At 39.9% G+C, this 17,787-nt stretch overlaps 1 protein-coding gene across 5 annotated transcripts; it reads left to right on the top strand.

Annotated features, from left to right (window-relative positions):
• Window positions 1-246: 246 nt before the first annotated feature.
• Window positions 247-15,449, top strand: rbbp8l (retinoblastoma binding protein 8-like). Of its 5 annotated transcripts, none has more exons than XM_077515018.1 (15): window positions 247-333; window positions 8,119-8,168; window positions 8,319-8,413; window positions 8,515-8,557; window positions 10,217-10,312; window positions 10,500-10,612; window positions 11,376-11,451; window positions 11,529-11,686; window positions 11,783-11,832; window positions 12,113-12,177; window positions 12,309-13,047; window positions 13,118-13,220; window positions 13,307-13,371; window positions 13,855-14,026; window positions 14,098-15,449. In XM_077515018.1, the coding sequence occupies exons 3-15, from the start codon at window positions 8,353-8,355 to the stop codon at window positions 14,157-14,159; spliced, it is 1,803 nt and encodes a 600-aa protein (XP_077371144.1). In that variant the 5' UTR covers window positions 247-333; window positions 8,119-8,168; window positions 8,319-8,352; the 3' UTR covers window positions 14,160-15,449. The 5 variants fall into 5 exon arrangements, with proteins under 5 accessions (XP_077371144.1, XP_077371147.1, XP_077371145.1 ...); XM_077515021.1 differs by lacking the exon at window positions 247-333 and adding an exon at window positions 4,799-4,908 and having other exon boundaries at window positions 13,121-13,220; window positions 13,310-13,371; XM_077515019.1 differs by lacking the exon at window positions 247-333 and adding an exon at window positions 4,799-4,908 and having other exon boundaries at window positions 13,121-13,220.
• The last annotated feature ends 2,338 nt before the right edge of the window (window positions 15,450-17,787 follow it).

The raw sequence follows: 17,787 nt of genomic DNA, 5'->3' as shown, positions 1-17,787 counted from the left end.
AAACTTGCGCCTTCTGTTTTAAGTAAAGCATGGCGTGCCAGCCAACCACATACCTCCTTTCAAGTTTGGCTGTGATTGACAACTAAGCAAGCCAATGACAATCAGGATCAGGAGGGATGGGGAGGGGCGGGGGGGAGACGCGCGCTCTGCAGACGTGCCTTAGCCAAATCTACTTCCGGGTAGATAGTGCGCATTTGCCGGCTGGCGCTGGGACAAAGACTGAGCAGTGAGCAGTCGTGCCGCTTTAATGGGAGACACCAAACGCCAAACCTCGATCCAGGATGACACAGTTGATATCAATGGGAATCCTGAGTCCACTGGTTACGTTTACAAGTTAGTGTCAAACTTTTATTTTAATTAGTCAAGCCACACAGCACGGATGAATTGTAGCAATACACAGTATGCTGTTAACAGACCCAAGCAGTCACACATACACAACAACAACTAAGGAGCATAAAATTATTTATCACTAAAGCAGTTGCAGTACAATGTGAGTTGAATTCTTTTTTTATTGCCAAGTTTGTTCAAGTTGATGACTGTCACTAAGTTCTAATTAAAATAACAGCACTTTACACATCCTTCTGGATTGATATTCTGCTTAGTTTTTCACTGAACCCATATGTTGTTTCTGTATATCATCGACATAACTCAACCTTATTTCTAAATCACTTTAAAACAGCCATCGCTGCATACAAAGTGCTGTGCATGGAATAGAAATGAGTCTTTTAGTAGACACAAGTGAAATAAAATAACTAGTGCTGTCAAACGATTACAATTTTTAATCTGATTAATCACACTTTTTAATTTTGATTAATCACGATTAATCAGCTAAATTATTTGCTTAATATAAAATAAATACAAAATACCGTAATATTTTGACATTAACGCATTTTATTATCTGATTGTCATTTGCAAACATTGATTAAATGCATGTACGCAATTGCATGCATGCGTGTATTGTTCAAAACGTAACAGCATCATATCAATTGGGTGCAATTAAGCAATTATTAATTAAACGGAAATTACTTTTGTTTTATCTAAAGTCCCGTTGGGGTGTTTTTTAAAGCGAAATTTACCACCGAGCACACCAACTGGAGTTACTCCGCTCATTTTGGAACAATAGGCGTAGGAAATGCCGTGCATTGACCTAATCACGGACCTGCGCAGCCGTCAATGTAACCATCCGCGGTTACGTTCAAGGCTCAAGTGCGGTAAAAAAAAATTAGTGCGATTAATCTGCGTTAATACAGTGATACCTCGGCTCACGAACGCTTCAGCTCACGAACTTTTCGCCTCACGAACATTAAATTCGCGAAAATTTAGTCTCGGCTGACGAACTACTTTTCAGCGGACGAACCAAACCACGCGGTCGAACAGCACCACGGTGGCGGCCACAAGAAGCTGACGCACGCTCACGGCGTCCCAGTTCGTCACCCCCTTTCTTTTAGTGCGGACGCGGTTTGTGTTTGATAGACATTTTGAGTGTACTTTTGCTATTATGGGACCGAAAAAGACCCCACCACAGGCTAGTGTTAAGCCTAATGCTTACCAGCGAGGGACGGCGATTCGGCGGCGCGTTTGCATTGTAGTTCGCGCCACTAAAAAAAAGCGAAAGTGCCATCACGTACCTCAAAAAAGGAGAAAATCGTGCCACGGCTGTTTAGTCCCAGGAAAGAGGTGAAAGTAGTTGACGGTGCTCACTTGTTGACTCGCTAAAGTGCTCCACTTCCTTGTCACCAAGGGACACGCCTCCTCTGCTCCGGTGAGCACGAAAGTGCGAATGAGCGACAACCGTTCCATAAACACTCTACGCGGTGAAACGCTCGCGAATGAAGTAAGTCTACCATTACTACTATCCTTAAGAACTACCATCACAAAGTAAAATAAAACGACTTTATTATACAGTACAATTTATTTCTTTAATTACAATACAATAAAAAAATAATAAAAATAAATAATAAAAATAAGGTATATTTTTGTGTAGTTTTAAGGCTTATTTAGTAGAAAATTACGTTTTATAGGGACCTGGGAACGGATTATTCTCATTTTAATGGTTTCTTATGGGAAATAAATGTTCGGAAGAAGAACTTTTCGGTTTACACACACTCTCTGGGAACCAATTAAGTTCGTAAACCGAGGTATCACTGTACGTGATTAATGCGACATTTTTCTGTGATTAATTCATCTATTAACGCTTTAACTTTGACAGCCCTAAAAATAACACAAAATAAAATTAATTCGAGTAAATATAAGTAGATAAGTATACACGCAAATAAAATACTAAAAAAAAAAAAATCTTTACAAGTATATAAATAAAATAACACAAAATACAGAAGGCACCATAAAAAAAGTAAAATGATGTGAAGTCTCATGCTGAGTCAAAGATCAAAGAATAGAGATGTCTGGCAAAAATGAAAGGAAATTTTGTCCATATCGTACAGCCCTAATCCAACACGCAAATGAAGGCAACTGCTAGCCAATTCCAGATAGAAGGGGCTGGGTCACAGAGTCATTCATTCGGACATAGTTGTTTACAGAAGTGAAGAGTGGATTTGTTTCAAATGAACTTGTGAGTTGAATAAATGCAAAATGAACTACACATTTTTTTTTTTCAGTTTGTCTTTGAGATTTCAGAATGAACTGCCGCTTTTAAGTGACAGAAAATATTTCTGAACACTTTTGCAGTTGTCACAATGCCGCTGTTCAACCTGATGAATATTAGATTTAGGTTGATAAAGTGTGCCCCCCCCCCCCCCCCCCCCAAAAAAAAAGGTAATGCCCCCCCTACAGTTTCTTTCTGGTGACGGGTCTGCTGGTCATCTATTTTTGGAACAGGCCCACAGGATACTCATATAGTCATTGGGGGCTGCCTGGTGCCGTTGGTGACCCCTGATTTAGAACCTTCGAGGATTTAAAAAAACATGTTTTTGGAATGTGGGAGGAAGCTGGACTACTCGCAAGAACATGCAAACTGCAAACATGGGTACCTGTGACACAGGTGCTAACCTACATACTTTTTAACCACCAAAACAAAACATGTTTAACATTTGTACTGGGAGATAGTAGTACAATATATAGTGCTCTGTGCGTCACATTTAGGAATGGTCGGCCCTGACGGTAGTCTGCACTCTTCCGAGTGTCCATCTTGTCGTGTCTGTATTTACAAGGGTCAAGGTTGCCATCCTTGGCAGAATGTATGTACCGGTACCTGTAGTGAGGCATAAAATAATTGATGCTAACTGCTAAGTAAGCTCCATCAAGTTGGTCATCAGAAAATCAATTTAGGCACACCTGTCGCCATGGGCGGGCCATAGGGGTCCACGCCCGCCCACCAAGAATATTGTCAGTAAACGCAACACAGGTCTCGGTGGGGAGGACAGTTAAGTTCGTTTTGGCTGCTTGTGTTCATTGCAGCTACTGCTCGCCGCTTGTGAATTGTACCTGTTTTCGGCGTCGGCTACTGCCAACAGTTGCTGTTTGTTCAAAACAAATAAAAAGGGTGACATTCCCAAACAACGTTAGCTGGCGACATTCTCACAAGTCGTCACATTATGAAGAAATAGTGTTGTGATTTTGTTTTGTTTTTTATTGTTTTCATTAAATTGTCAATGTCTTAGTACATGTCTAAATTGTCTTAGTGGATCTGTGCAAATGGTTGTGTACATTTAACCTACAGTAAGCACAATGCGCCCACATTTAGCACATTTCCCAAATGAATAGATCTTGCTGATCGAACTGGTTTAGTTGTTTTTTTCAGTCTAATGGGTCTCCAAAACATGTCAGCGGGATTTCAGTGTGTAAGTCATAATATGAAAAATCATCTGTTCAATTGTCAAAATTATTCCCGCATATCACAGTGGAAAGGATGGTTGAGACATTCATGCCATTTTATTTTCCTTGATGCATTGCAAGGTAAAATATCCGCTCATCCGACGTGAATGAAAACCTGTGGCCAAACAGAGAGCAGCGTATGGTTGGCCAAGATAATGAGGACGATGGACAAAGAGGGGGAAGGTGACGATACTTTATTTACACTGTGCACTAGATTAGATAGAATTTTTGCTAATAGTTTTTAGTTTTTCATGAATATACAGAATTCGGCTCACGCTTTCTTTTGCAGCAGCAGACAGCGATGTGTATTTCCTTTTGTTTTTGGGCAAAATTTCTACTCAGTACTGTCTCAAATCTTTTCCAATTTTGATAGTGTAAATGTGTAGGATCGCATGACGAGAAATGTTTCTTGGGAGGAGCAATATGGCGGCCTTGTGACCTCAAAAATCTTGTCCTATCCAGTCATACATATGACATATGTCATATACCATAGATCAGTGGAGTGGGGCTACCGACTCGTTTTTTTTTGTGTGTTTTTTTTTTTTTTAAAGGAACTTGGAGTCAAGCATGTGTGAGCAGTTTTGGGATCGCTATGTGCTTTTGCTAATCGGTTGTGCTTGTGCACAAATGTAAGCCTGTTTGGCCAAATGAGTTTGCAGTTTGGATTTTGTAATTTCAGTTTCAAGAAATGTGGCAAATCTATGGAGAAAAACTGTAATATTACCTACATATACTGTATATCGTACAAACAATAGGGATGTGCTTTGGCTTGCGTCAGTTACCCAATTGGTCCTGTCCTTCTATGCCCACAGGGCTTTATGGGACCGGTTTGACCGGTTATGTGAGATTTCAGCAGAACTGGAATATCAAGGAACAACTTGCCCAGGCCTCAGTGTTTGTGTTCCTCAAGGGAACAACCGCTCGGACCGGTTCCCTGGGGTGGGGAGATGAAGGATGGGAGGGTGTAAGACAATCTCACTCGCCATACTTGTCTCTGTGTGTCCGTATCGCTCAGTCCATCTCCGGAGCATAAAGGAAAAAAGAAGGGGAGCCGATAGAGTCGCCCCACTGTGTGAGGTGAGTTGATGGGTGTTGAGCTGTTGCCTTTAGGGTCATACCTTTGCCGACAGGTGTGTAGCATAGGCGGCAATATCTGCTGTAGTGGTGTGAGGACAGGAAATATTCATGGCCTCAATAGGCATTAGCATGCATGCTCATTTGCATGTGTATGCAGGTGAAGGAGCGTCAGCGTCAGCCCTTTTTCAAATGCTGTCAGGAATGAGTGGTCAACTATTTCAGTACAGAGGAAGTCCTCATTTGTTTTACACAGTACTGTGGCGTTTATTCCTCCTACCTCACCATGCATCAGTGGTGAATGGGGTCAGAGTATCAAAACCTTTAAGAGCCAAAGTAAGGATGGGAAGTGTACTTAGCTGCAAAACATTGAATACACTTTATACTTGATGCAGTAATGCTTTGGTCGTTATGTGACTTCAGTGTCCTGTGCTTGTGTGTATATGTGTGTGTGTTTATTTGGGTTGGATCATCAGAAGGACAGACAGGTCTTCTCTTGCAACACAGAGATGAGCGTTTGCCTGACATATCCCGACTTGTTGAGGAGGGAGTGTGAAGCACACTGAACTAAATGGGAACTCATTTTAAAAGCTTGCATTTGCGGCCTGCATATGTTGAATGTCTTCAAAATGACTAAAGTCATTGCCGGTTACTGTTTGTCCTGAATAAAAGCTTTACACGCGCTAGCTAATAAAGACTGCACATAAATTAATATGACAATTATCCAGCTGGAATCAAAATCATTATTTAATCTTATGGGGGTGCAAAAACAATAGAATTGTGCAAATAATTCTGTTCTTTATTCAGGCAAAATTATCATAAATTATCAGGCAAACTTGTCATTTTTCTTTCAGTATCAGAATTCAAAATTTAATCTGATCACATATTTCAACACAAAGCATGATTGTGCAGATGCTATACTTAGTTGAAGTGGGAATCTGACTGTCTCACGATTCGATTCCGATTTTGGGGTCTTCAATTAGATTTAGAATCGATTTTAGATTCAGAATGATTTTTGATTCAAAATTATTTGATTAACAATGATTTCTGCTTCAAATTATAGATGTGCAAGGAATCATGATCCACTCCAGTCTGACTTGCTAACGCTAATGGGGTATATGCCACGGAAGAGGTGGGACTGTTTTTTTGCACATCAGTTTGGTTCCGGTTTGGTTTGCGAAGTGTGGGCTGCGTCAAAATACTTGTGCTTCTGACTTTGTGCCCCTCGGTTGCGCGTTCGCAACGCGGACAGGAAATAAACTGGTGTGCAAAATCACGCCCCGCCTCTTCCGTAGTATATTCCCCATTAGCGCGCTACTCACAGCACTTTTATCACTCAAAAGAACAGATCGATATTCATACAAAACACTTCAGGAATGTATACAAAGAAGCATCTTAACTTACTCACCAGCATATGTTCTTCCTATGCTGCTGCTGCAAAACAACAACAACAACAACAACAACAACAGCAACTTTTATTGGAATAATTGATCGGGACGTTTTCCTTCTCCTCTCTAATGTGGCTACAATTTAACAGTGTATCAAAACATTTAGAACCACACTGCCCCTATGTGGCTAAATCGTGTACAACATGAACATCGCTCCCAATAAAGGCGCACACACAAACAAGGGCAAGACAGTATAAATAATTTAGAATAAAATAGATTTTGGGACATTTAAAATCTATACTGAATCGTACTAAATGAGAATGTCTTTCCAAACAGAATAAAAACTTTCTAGATCACATGGTGAGGAGGCGGGGTCTAGGCATAGTCATGTCATATCAAAGCGACAGCTCTGTGGTAAAGACGACTTCCAGCCGATGGGGTGACGGAAGCTTCACACTGCAACCCCTATTTTTTGCCCAGTGGGGGTCTAGTCTGGTGTAAAGTGTAATCTAACTGTGCACATGTTGAGTGTTCTTTCTTTTGTTATTTTGCTATAATTGTGCAGATAGAAGATGGCTTTTGCTTCATTATGCGCCAATGTGGGAGGAAACACAGCCTCTTGGCCAATCGAAGCTGTTCTACCCAGTTATCGATTTAAATTCAGCAGGGAGAGGACTCGCTGGACTCAATGCAGGAGACCAAGCACACATTTCCAGTCAAAGGAACTGTGAGATTTCCACCAGTGTTAATGTAGTCAGCCATGCATGTGACGTTGGCAAGGAGACCGCCTTGCAGCCCCAATCGTTTTGTCGGTTTTCTTTCTTCGTCTTTCGTACTCTGTCACTAAATTTACAAGTGTGCTGGGCAGCTCCGTTTGCTGGAACAATTAGCGAGGTGCAACGTGTTCCCTAATTTGGCAAACTAGACTTTCCCCAGCAGAAAAATTAAGATATGCCCAATGTGTGACTTGAGTCCGACCACTGTGCAGTCCACAAGCCAAGTGTAAACACAGTAATGACATCAAATGTCAAATTTTCTCTTTCAGATTACATCCCAGTTGGTTAAGTTTATTCCTACATGAAGACATTCTGCAAAGGACCCTACACACACACACTTAGTTCTGCGGACACATGCACATTCAGGGGGAAAAAAATAGCTGAGTTTCAAGTACTTTATACACAAAGTTCACGTTTGCTTCCCCAGGCCTGGCAAAACTGGTCCAGCCAGTTGTAATCATCGTCAATATGACAAGCAAATTTGACAACCAAAATGTGGTGGAGTGCATGCACGCAGGTGCATGACAAGGTCCTGGGGCGTGACGTTTTGTTATTTAGCATAAAAACACATGCTAGAGTTAGAAAGATTAAGAAATAGTCAACACACAAATTCACTCAATAATTATCTACTGCTTATGCTTTTGCTTATTATTGTTGTTGGTAATTAATGTTCATTAAAAATACCTCAAAAGGTCACTGGGAGGTATTGCAGAAAGAGTTGAAAAACTGGGGTGTGACTGCTTATGGGGATATTCATGGAAAATGATTCGAATCAAAGTAGTTTTTGTTTTAAAGGCCAGAAAGAGTACATCACCCCTCTTTCAGAGATGTTAACATTGCTATAGTTTTTTTGTTTTTTTGTTTTTTTTCCTCATTCCCTATGTTTGCCTCCCTATGTTTGTTGTGTGATGGAATTGAAGATTATATTTGGATAAAATTATTTACAGTAAATTTTAGCTAAGTGTGTGCAGGGGTGTGTGTGCGTGTGTGTACATTGTACTTGATTTGAAATGGATACTGTCTAATAAACACCCCACATCTTTTTGTAGTATTTTTATCAGAAATGATGATGCCTCAGCGGAAACACATGACTTGAACGGTGAGTCCAAAAATATCATCCATCGATCCATTAAATGACCGCTTATAATATAAATAATAATAATAATAATAATAATAATAATAATAATTACCAAGAAAAACATGATGTATATCTGCGAAGCCTTTAAAAATGATACCTCTGCCTCTGCAGACTAACACTCAAGGTCGAACGTGAAAGCCTGGCGATGGAGTCCTTCAACGAGCTGCTTCTAAAACTCAGGGAGGTCCATGAGCGAGAGCTTGAGGGTAAGAGGAAATGACAAATAAAACATGATTTTAGTATTTTTTTTATGCTTTAACATTGTTTCGAATGCCACACAACTGATTGTGCTGTGTTTATTTCTCAGCGTGGCAGATGAAAGTCCAAGAATTGTCCAACAAGAAAGGCTGGTGAGTGAAGGCTTCAACAGTTTTGTCTGTAGACAAAATCATATTCCACATTTCTGACATTCAAGAGCAATTGATGAGTTGGTCCACTTAGGGGTGTGAATTGCCTAGTACCTGACGATTCGATTCGTATCACGATTCACAGGTCACGATTCGATTCGATACCGATTAATCCCGATACGAAATTATAAGTCGATTGTTGCGATTTTTTTCATTCAAATTTAGAAAATACTAATCAGTAAACTTGTGGAGTGTAAGATTTGTATGCAAATGTATTATTTATTTATCTGAAACTTCAGTCTTATACAGGTTGTAATCTGTTTCATGTTTGAACAGCATTAAAATAAAATATTAAGGCTTAATGTTCCGTTCATATAACATTCTTCCATGCTTAAGATGTGAACCCTAAGACTTTTTGGTGAATATTTTTCCTTTAAAAATGGAAGTTTAAAAATCGATTCAGCCGCCGATTGAATCGATTCGAGAATTGCGCGATGTAGTATCGCGATATATTGCCGAATCGATTTTTTTTTTAACACCCCTAGGTCCACTGGGACTTAGCTATGCACTCCACTTCTTACATCTTACATCCATCCATCCATCCATTTTCTTGACCGCTTATTCCTCACAAGGGTCGCGGGGGCTGCTGGCGCCTATCTCAGCTGGCTCTGGGCAGTAGGCGGGGGACACCCTGGACTGGTTGCCAGCCAATCGCAGCTTCTTACATCTTGTCATTTTCAACTCTTAAGGTAGTTCTCGTTCCAACATGTGCACTTCTCGTTCCAACATGTGCACTACTGATTCAGAGAAATATTAAGTTAAATAAGTTGTGACAGGATTGTATTGGCATTGAATCAGTTAAGGTCCATATTGAGTCAACACCTTAATGCTTTTACAGGAGGACAAGCCCCAAATTAATTGAACACTTTGGTTTTAGTATGAGTTGAAACACAAGGGTGTTGAAAGCTCTTGTGCTGTCCAAGAACGCAACTTAATTATATAAAAAGCATGTATCAAAATCATGGGATCACAGTGTACGAATGTGCATCCTGCCCGCATGTGTGGAGTTTGCAAGTTCTCCCTATGCGGATTTTCACTGGCCACTATACAATGTATACCCATAGATAAAATCGTGATCATTAATGTTAACTATTCTTTGCATTTTTCTCATGTATATACGGGGAATTAGTGTTTTAGAATCTGGTGTATATTTTGTTGCACACCACAAGCAGATAGAGTCATGACTCTTCAATCTGCTGAGCTGAGATTGGGTGTTTTTATGCCTTATTTAAGGGCACTCCCATCAGGATCAAGGAAGGTTGCAGAAGAAAGTCAAACCTCTGGTTAAAGCTCAGCTACAGGACATGCATGTGGCTAGCACATCTGGCTCACAGTCATAGATTCTAGGTTTGAATCTCAGTTTGGGCTTTCCTATGTAGAGTTTGTATGTTCTCAAACGTGCTTCGGTTTACCCTAGTAAAACCGTGTTTGTGAGGTTAATTGAAAATACTGAATTGCTCATAGGTCCAAATGTGAATGCAAACGCTTATTTTTCGATATGTGTCCTCTGATGGACTCGCAACCAGTCCAGGGAGTAGCCCACCTCTTGCCCAAATTACATGATTTGGCTATTATACGATTGTGTGTGTGTGTTTTTTAAAGTGATACAAAACGAATGGAGGAGCTGTTCACAAAGAACCAGCAAATGAAGGAGCAGCACCGATTACTCACCGAGAACATCAAGACACTTGAGAACAGGTATACACACATTTTATTCCCTTTTGAATAAAGGTTTGATAGTGAGTATTCAAGCAGCAATATCGTATATACAGCAGCTATATAGTATATGCACTTTTTTGGTATGTTTTTGGTTTTACATTAGATTTTAACTTCTTTTCATTGCTCCTCAATGCCGCTCTATGCTCTTGTGTGGTGCAACTGGCAGGCTGAGAGCAGGCCTGTGTGACAGATGTACAGTCACCCAGGAGGTGGCCAAGAGAAGACAGCAGGAGTTTGAAATCTCTCAGATGCAGACCATCCAGCACATCACACTGCTCGGTAGTCTTTCTCATTAATGATGACCACGCCATAAAATGGTACAAATGGGAAGCATTTTAGCTTTTAGCGGAATGGCTCCCTCTATAGTTGTGAAGTGTAATTTACATGTAAGACAGTTGGTAAGTAAGTTATGGCGAGAAGTCTTTTTGCACTTTCTCAAGTTTAAATCAATACAAAGTACCAATATTACGACATTCACTCTATCCATCCTTACACTTTTGCTAATTTGATGTCATTTTATACTGCAACCTGTTGTTTAAACAACAAATCAATGAATTGCCATCTCCACTCTTCACTTCAAAGTGTAATAATGTATACGCATTCCATCACATCCAGGCTCGATTACTGCACTGCATTCCCCTATTTAAAATACATCTTTTGCCAACCACTTAGGTACAGGTACAGAACCTGAGGCAATAGTATTGCTGCTATTAACATTGCGTCATCAAAGACATTTTCAACATTTTTGATTGGTCAGTAATTTGTAACAATGCACCCAACCATGTGAACTGACCAATAGTACCCCCCCCCCCCCCCCCCAACACACACACACACACACACACACACACACACACACACACACACACACACACACACACATATATATATATATATATATATATTTATATATTTTATTTTTTTTCTAAATGTGAAATTCACTAAATTGCCAGCAATATATAGTATAAGTCACAGTTCCAGTAGCTATCTACCAATTACTGTATATACAGTATTCATCCATGCCTTCACTCTGCCACTGTCATAGCTGGAGAGACTAATAGCCTAAAAAAGGAAAACAGGAGGCTCCGAGACGAAATTGATAACCTAAGAGAAGCACTAAAGTAAGTACATGGTGACAAAAAAAGAGCACATTTCCAGACGTGTAGAGCAGATTCCTCAATGACTTCTTATTATACAGCCACACACCTTTGGAAGCCAAACCAAACACCTCCCCTGACCTTTCGCCATCATCTGGACCTGTGTCTCTTATGGCCATGGCGACTGGCAGGGCCACCTCCGTCCAGCCACCAGATGGCAACGTTGAAGTGAAAACAGGCACAAACCAAATGGCCGACGGTGAGGTTGAAAATGACCCAGCAGTAAGGGAAGCTTTTCTCATAATTAATTTTTCCCCTTCATGTTCTGAATTATTGTTTCTTTTTGACCAAACAGAACCTCAGTCAGATCTCAGGCAGCTACAAGTAATAAACAAGAGCCACTTTGTAAGTTTGATTTTTACACTGTTTGTACAGTTGCACACACACTACAGATCTCTGGTGATATGTAAATATCATTATTTACATTTATTGCCTGACTTTTATTCCTCTTCTTTGATTTTATTCTCAACTTATTGTGTTCCAAGCAAGCAGACATATTTTACTCAAACAAGACATGCAGTCAGAACTTTCTGATTTTCAATGTGATTTAACTACAATTAAACTCATTGTATAGTATTCTGGATGTGAAAACTCAGTAATTGTTTATTTTTGTCTTTCCTTTAAGGCTCTACCGACTTTCACTTCACCATCCTGGAAAACACAAAGCAGTGTGATGCATGGTGAGAGGAGGTAATTCACTTCAATTCAACTTGATTGATATGCCGGTATTGACAACAGAAGTTATCTCAAGGCACTACATATGGAGCAGTTAAACAGTTTTTGTTTAGTTTCTTCCTCTAATGGGTGATATTTTGCCCTAGATCTCACATGGTGGGAACCCTGGATCAGCCACCTCCAATCTCCTCTCAAGGTCTTCTACTGAGGACGTCCTCGCCCTCACCCAATACTGATGTGAATCCAACCAGACACACAATCAAAACTCCTGTCCCCTGTCGTCCTCAACCAATCAAAAGCAGTCCTGTTCCCTTTCCTTGGGCTCTACCTGAATCTTCTGCCTGGGCAACAATGGCCGCTTCAGGCGCAAATCTGGCGAGGCACCCTTATCCCAAATCAAATCTTCCTCGATTTCCAAATGTGATCCCAAGTGGCCAACACACCGGCCTTTCCAGCAATCAAGATCATGTTTATGGAGCTCAGTGGCACAAGCATGGTGGCTTTCAAGGCCCCGTGAAAGAACCAACTGTGGTATTTAGGTTGAAAAATCTATCAGAGCACGCCGGGATTGTGGGGACGTCTCAGGAGAAGAAGGACATGGAGGCGTCCAGCACCGAAAAAGTTTTTGGGGACGGGCTCAGAAACCTCTGCGATGGTCCTCTTGATCTGTCCGATAGAGGAAAGTCGATACCCATCCAATCAACCAAACATGAACTTCCTCTGTTCTCGCAAGAGGGAGAGGGTGTAAACAAGAGATGTGACAAGGAAATGATGCAGAGTCTTCCTATACATTGTCAAGAGGCATCATCTCCCGCATCTCGATCTTTGGCGCCATCCTTACCTCAAGTCACACAAGAAGAAGAAATTCCGCAAGAAAAACACAAGGTATTGAGACTAATCAGTGAAAGATGACGTGTGAGAACATGTGACAATCATCTGGTCTGTTTTATTCTAGCAGGTGGTAAAAGAGAATGTGGAGCAGAAAAAGGAGGCCAGTGGAAAGACAGAGCAAAGCAATGGCAAGAAGGTGCCTGCCCTCACTATATCATTACGTCCAGGTAACCACTTCTTGTAAATAGTCAGAATCCATGCATTCACCATGTCAAGTTGTCTTTAACTCAGTCATGTCTTCTATATGGAACAGTAGTTGTGCTGGAGAGTATGAATTCCGCTCTTCAAATGCAAGACCCCTTATCAACAAATGGCAAGGTAAGATGGTGACAGGTCATCTTTTTAAATGAAAATAAGTTGAAGGGTACCAGCTACATTTGAGGACACTTAACCTTATTTCAAGTTTTCCAACACCCATTTGTTTTGTTATTAATATTATTAAGCACCGTTTGTGATGTCTACTGGGTGGGACAAGGATTGATTGTCCTCTTCTATATGTCCATTGAATTATTTACTACCTTGTCAGAAATGTAATTGTCCGTGACCATAAACTTGCAAGGTTGTGACTAGATCCAGAATTCAAAGTGGATAAACAGTTTGTCCAAATGCTATGAGGAATGTTTATATGCACCTGCTCTTGACTTGTTTTGTTGCGCACATGAATGCACAAACATCATGATCATCAACAACAACACAGAAGTATTTTGTTTTGTTGTTAACCTCGTTTTTAATATGAACATTTTTCGCAACAGATTTTCCAACGATTTCAATAGTAAAATTATTATATCTGTTTCATCACAGTCATCGCCGCCAGTAGTTGAGCCAGGAAGCTCAGAGGAGCAGCTGGAGGAGGGGGAGGAAGATGAGGGGGAGGAAGAGGAGGCAATCGTATCAGAACAGGAGACCAACCATAGTTACAAGAGGAAGAAATTATTTGTGGACACAGAAATGGAGCAAGACTCGGACACAAACAGTAAGCATCAGTTTTAAGTCTTAGCTTCTAACACGCACATATTTTTAAATGCTCTTCAATTTTTTTCACAGGCATGGCAAAAGCAAAGAAAGTCAGGATCACGGTGAAAACTCCGGAGAAGACCTCCAGCTGACTGGAGTGAACTTGAGTGCTATCACATTGAGGAAAAAAAAAAAAAAAAACTCAAAGGAGTGAAAGAAAGATTTGACTTGGAATTGGGGATACACAAACTATTACAGTAACATCACTTCATTCTTAAAAGACATTTTGCTATTTTAGTATTCAACCTTTCATTAAACGGAAACTGTCCGCTAAATTGCATGTAAATGCTGAGAAAAGATCTCACCCAGCCAGATTACCCCCCAAAAAATGAGAACCATAAAGCTCGTCAAAGCAATCCTCAAAAGCCATGTCTATGTCCCCCAAGTGCCTATGAGCAGTATTGGTGATGACAACAGAGCCTGTCAATCCCCAAATGTCTTAACAGTAAACCTCTGTGGAGATACTTGCAAATTGTTACCATGTGACTTACTGTGGCTTGTTTTCTCAATGCCCCAATGACGCCAGCCATGTAATTTATGCAACACTAACGACAAAGAAACTTTCACTGTGACTTGAATGGTTGCAATGAGCCTGTAAGGAATATTCCTCACTTGTCATTTTCACATGTAATTGTTGTATTGTATTCACACCAGTGGAGGAAGTGGCGCAATTGTTGATCTGGGTTGATCTTGATCTAGGGTTCATGCACTTCTCATGTACATGACAATTATACTCAAAATGCTTTCATAGTCTCAAGCATTAGGAGCAACTGTGAGTTAAGCATCATGCTCAAGGATACTCTAATATTTATATTGCTACATGCTTTCAGACACACCCACTAAGTCTCAGTACATTCTGTCATCTTCTTTATGAAACATGTTTGTAACTATTTCAATTTCCTGGCATTGGCGTCACCACTTAGATTTTTAAATTTTTTTTTTAACCATAAAGTCCCCCCTCATCCCCTTTAAAGTCTTAAGTGGCCCAACAAAGGGAAAAAATAGGCTAAACAACTTCCTCTTCCTCTTTTTCATTTTCAAAATGTACATATTTTGCAACAACAAAGTTTCCACTTACAGCTGTGACAGCATCTGTGGAATGCGTGTGATAAAAGTACAGTTACAATGTTGGTTTAATAATAGACTGCTGCAAAGTCGCCGTGGCTGTTGTCCATCTAAGACAATGCTCAGTCTCATCGTGGTGTCATTTGTAATTCCATAAAAGCAGTCATTGTTTTTGTTGTCGCTCATTTTTGTGAGCAACCCTGATGCTGTGATACTGATCTGGTCATCTTTACAAGTCCATTAGCAGCCATTATGTGTTTAAGTAGTCAATGTTTTCCTGATGTATTTCAGTTAATTAAAGATATATTACAAACTTAGTGTTGTTTGTTCATCAGTCTATTGTGATACAGTCAATTAAGACTATAACATACTGCACATTTTTTATATGCTGTTTTGATGTACTGAAATGTGGGTGTATGGTTAATTTATTTTTATTTTTTTTTGTCACCACAAATACAACATAACACTATGTGAATTACAGTTCGGAAACAGAAGTAACAGCCTAATTCATATGTTATGTCCTTGTAGTGTGATGACCTTTGATCATCAAGTCTCTCAACTAGTCAAGTAACTTTGTTGCAAGGGGTTCATCTCAGCCTCATCACGACTTTTGGTTTCTTAAAGTTGTTCAGAGGAACTGAGACGTAACAAGAGTCCAAAATCATTTCATATGATTTATAGAATGTATTTCTTAAGAAGCATGTTACATGAATAACAGCACCTGTCAATTTGTTAATTAAATTTCAGAGCTTTGAAGGTGATTCAGCTTTATTTCGTGTGATTTCAAGAGTATATATTTTTATGCTCTTTAGGTTTACAAGAAACGCAAAGTAAAGAAAATGCAAAACACGTGTGGCAATCGCGGTTGTATGAAGACACTCGAGTGTAATTTCGTTGTATTTAATGGGTCACATTCATTGAGAATCTTGAGACAAGACATGACCACGACTAGGTTAAACAACGACGCACGAATAAAGGTATAAGAATAAATTTACATGAAGCCCTTTTGTAAATAGTTAGCGCTTTCGCGGGGGTGGGGGGTGGCGGGTGCAATTACATTACCACGACAGTTCCATAGAAGGCATTTCCTTATTAGTACCCGCAAGGACCCCCTAGCTGCCAGTACCTGCCTGCATGGGTTCCCAAGTGTCACCTGACTAAATTGGCTTATGTCTGTAAGTCCAACATAAATTTAGCAACATGTAATAAACAGATATATATTTAAAAAAATAAACAAATAAATAAATAAATACTGCTTAACCCACACAGAGCTAATATTTTGGTACTTACTACTTGCTAAACGGCGGCCATGCTTGACATAGCAGTCAGAACTTGCATGATATACTGCCACATAAACTATATTTTGGTGTTACAAAACCAAAAAATGCACCCATAATTAATTCAAGAGCAATGCTGCTGCTGCTATCACTCTTAGCATTAGTGCTGAAAACACAATACTATCAAATTGTAATATTTTGATAGTATTTCTCCAAGGTCAGCATTGACTCAACAGGCTCTTTGTGGTCAAGGGAACATGAGGTCATCAGCAGTGGTAAACAGATGCAGGGCTACAATTCTTTATCCCTTGACTCTTCTTCTGTTATCTTTCCACAATTTTAAAACTCTTACATTCGACCTTTCACTGCTTTCCTCCTTCCCTCCATTTCTCATATCTCATTTAATTTGTATCCTCATCCCTCTTTCACCCATATCTCCATCCTCCTCCCCCCGCTAGATTTCAGGGGAACTTCTAATCCTGGTTGCTGATTAAGGATTACGCTTGAGAGCTGGTGGTTTTCTCTTGTGTGCCATTGGTGAGCTGCTGCTGTGCCGCTGCTGCACCATCCACATGCAGACCCACCCCCAACAGCAGCCTGACCCTAGGGATATTATTAAGGCATCATCAGCTGGAGGGAGGGAGAGAGAGAGAAAAATGTCACGTCAAATATTGAATTCAATGTTTTGTATCGTTTTGCACAAGCTCATGGTTCATAAAAGAAAATCAATTTAGGAAGGTGAGAAAATATATTTACTAGATATACAGTGTAAAATACCATCCGTCCATCCTTTTCCCAAACTGCTTCATCCTCACAACTTATGCTAAATGTTTCTTAGCATACATGTCACACATGTTCATTATTTTTTCCCGTGGTATCAAATTTTTAATATTAGAAAATGCCATCAGTATGTTATGACCTTAGGTAAGCAGAGGATTTTTGTTGTTGTTGCATCAATCTTATGTTGAAAAAGGAATTCAGGAAAAAAAGGTGCTGATTGCTGCAAATTTACTGGCCTCAAATCTTTCTGACTGATTTACAGTAACATTTTATGGTATATGTTGGCTTAAAATGATCAAAAGTACAAAATATCTACTTCAGAACTATGCCAAATATGCTTTTCTTTTTAGTCTTAGCCATCCATCCATTTTCTTTCAGCTGCAGCCTTTCCCAGCTGACTGTGGTTTCCTACATCCTGGAGTTGACAGACAATTTGCAGGACATGTATAGTAAACAAGCATTCACTCATATTTAATACATTAACAATTGAGAGTGTTCAGTTAACCTAACATGGATGTTTTTGTAATGTTGGAGGAGCCACAGAACTGTGAGGAATATACGCCAACAATAAGCTTAAGTGCTAATCAAAAAGGAGAGA

Source organism: Festucalex cinctus, chromosome 2, assembly GCF_051991245.1.
Source record: "Festucalex cinctus isolate MCC-2025b chromosome 2, RoL_Fcin_1.0, whole genome shotgun sequence".
NCBI lineage: Eukaryota > Metazoa > Chordata > Actinopteri > Syngnathiformes > Syngnathidae > Festucalex > Festucalex cinctus.
Note: the sequence above shows the minus strand (reverse complement) of the source record. Positions and strands in the feature narration are given on the sequence as shown.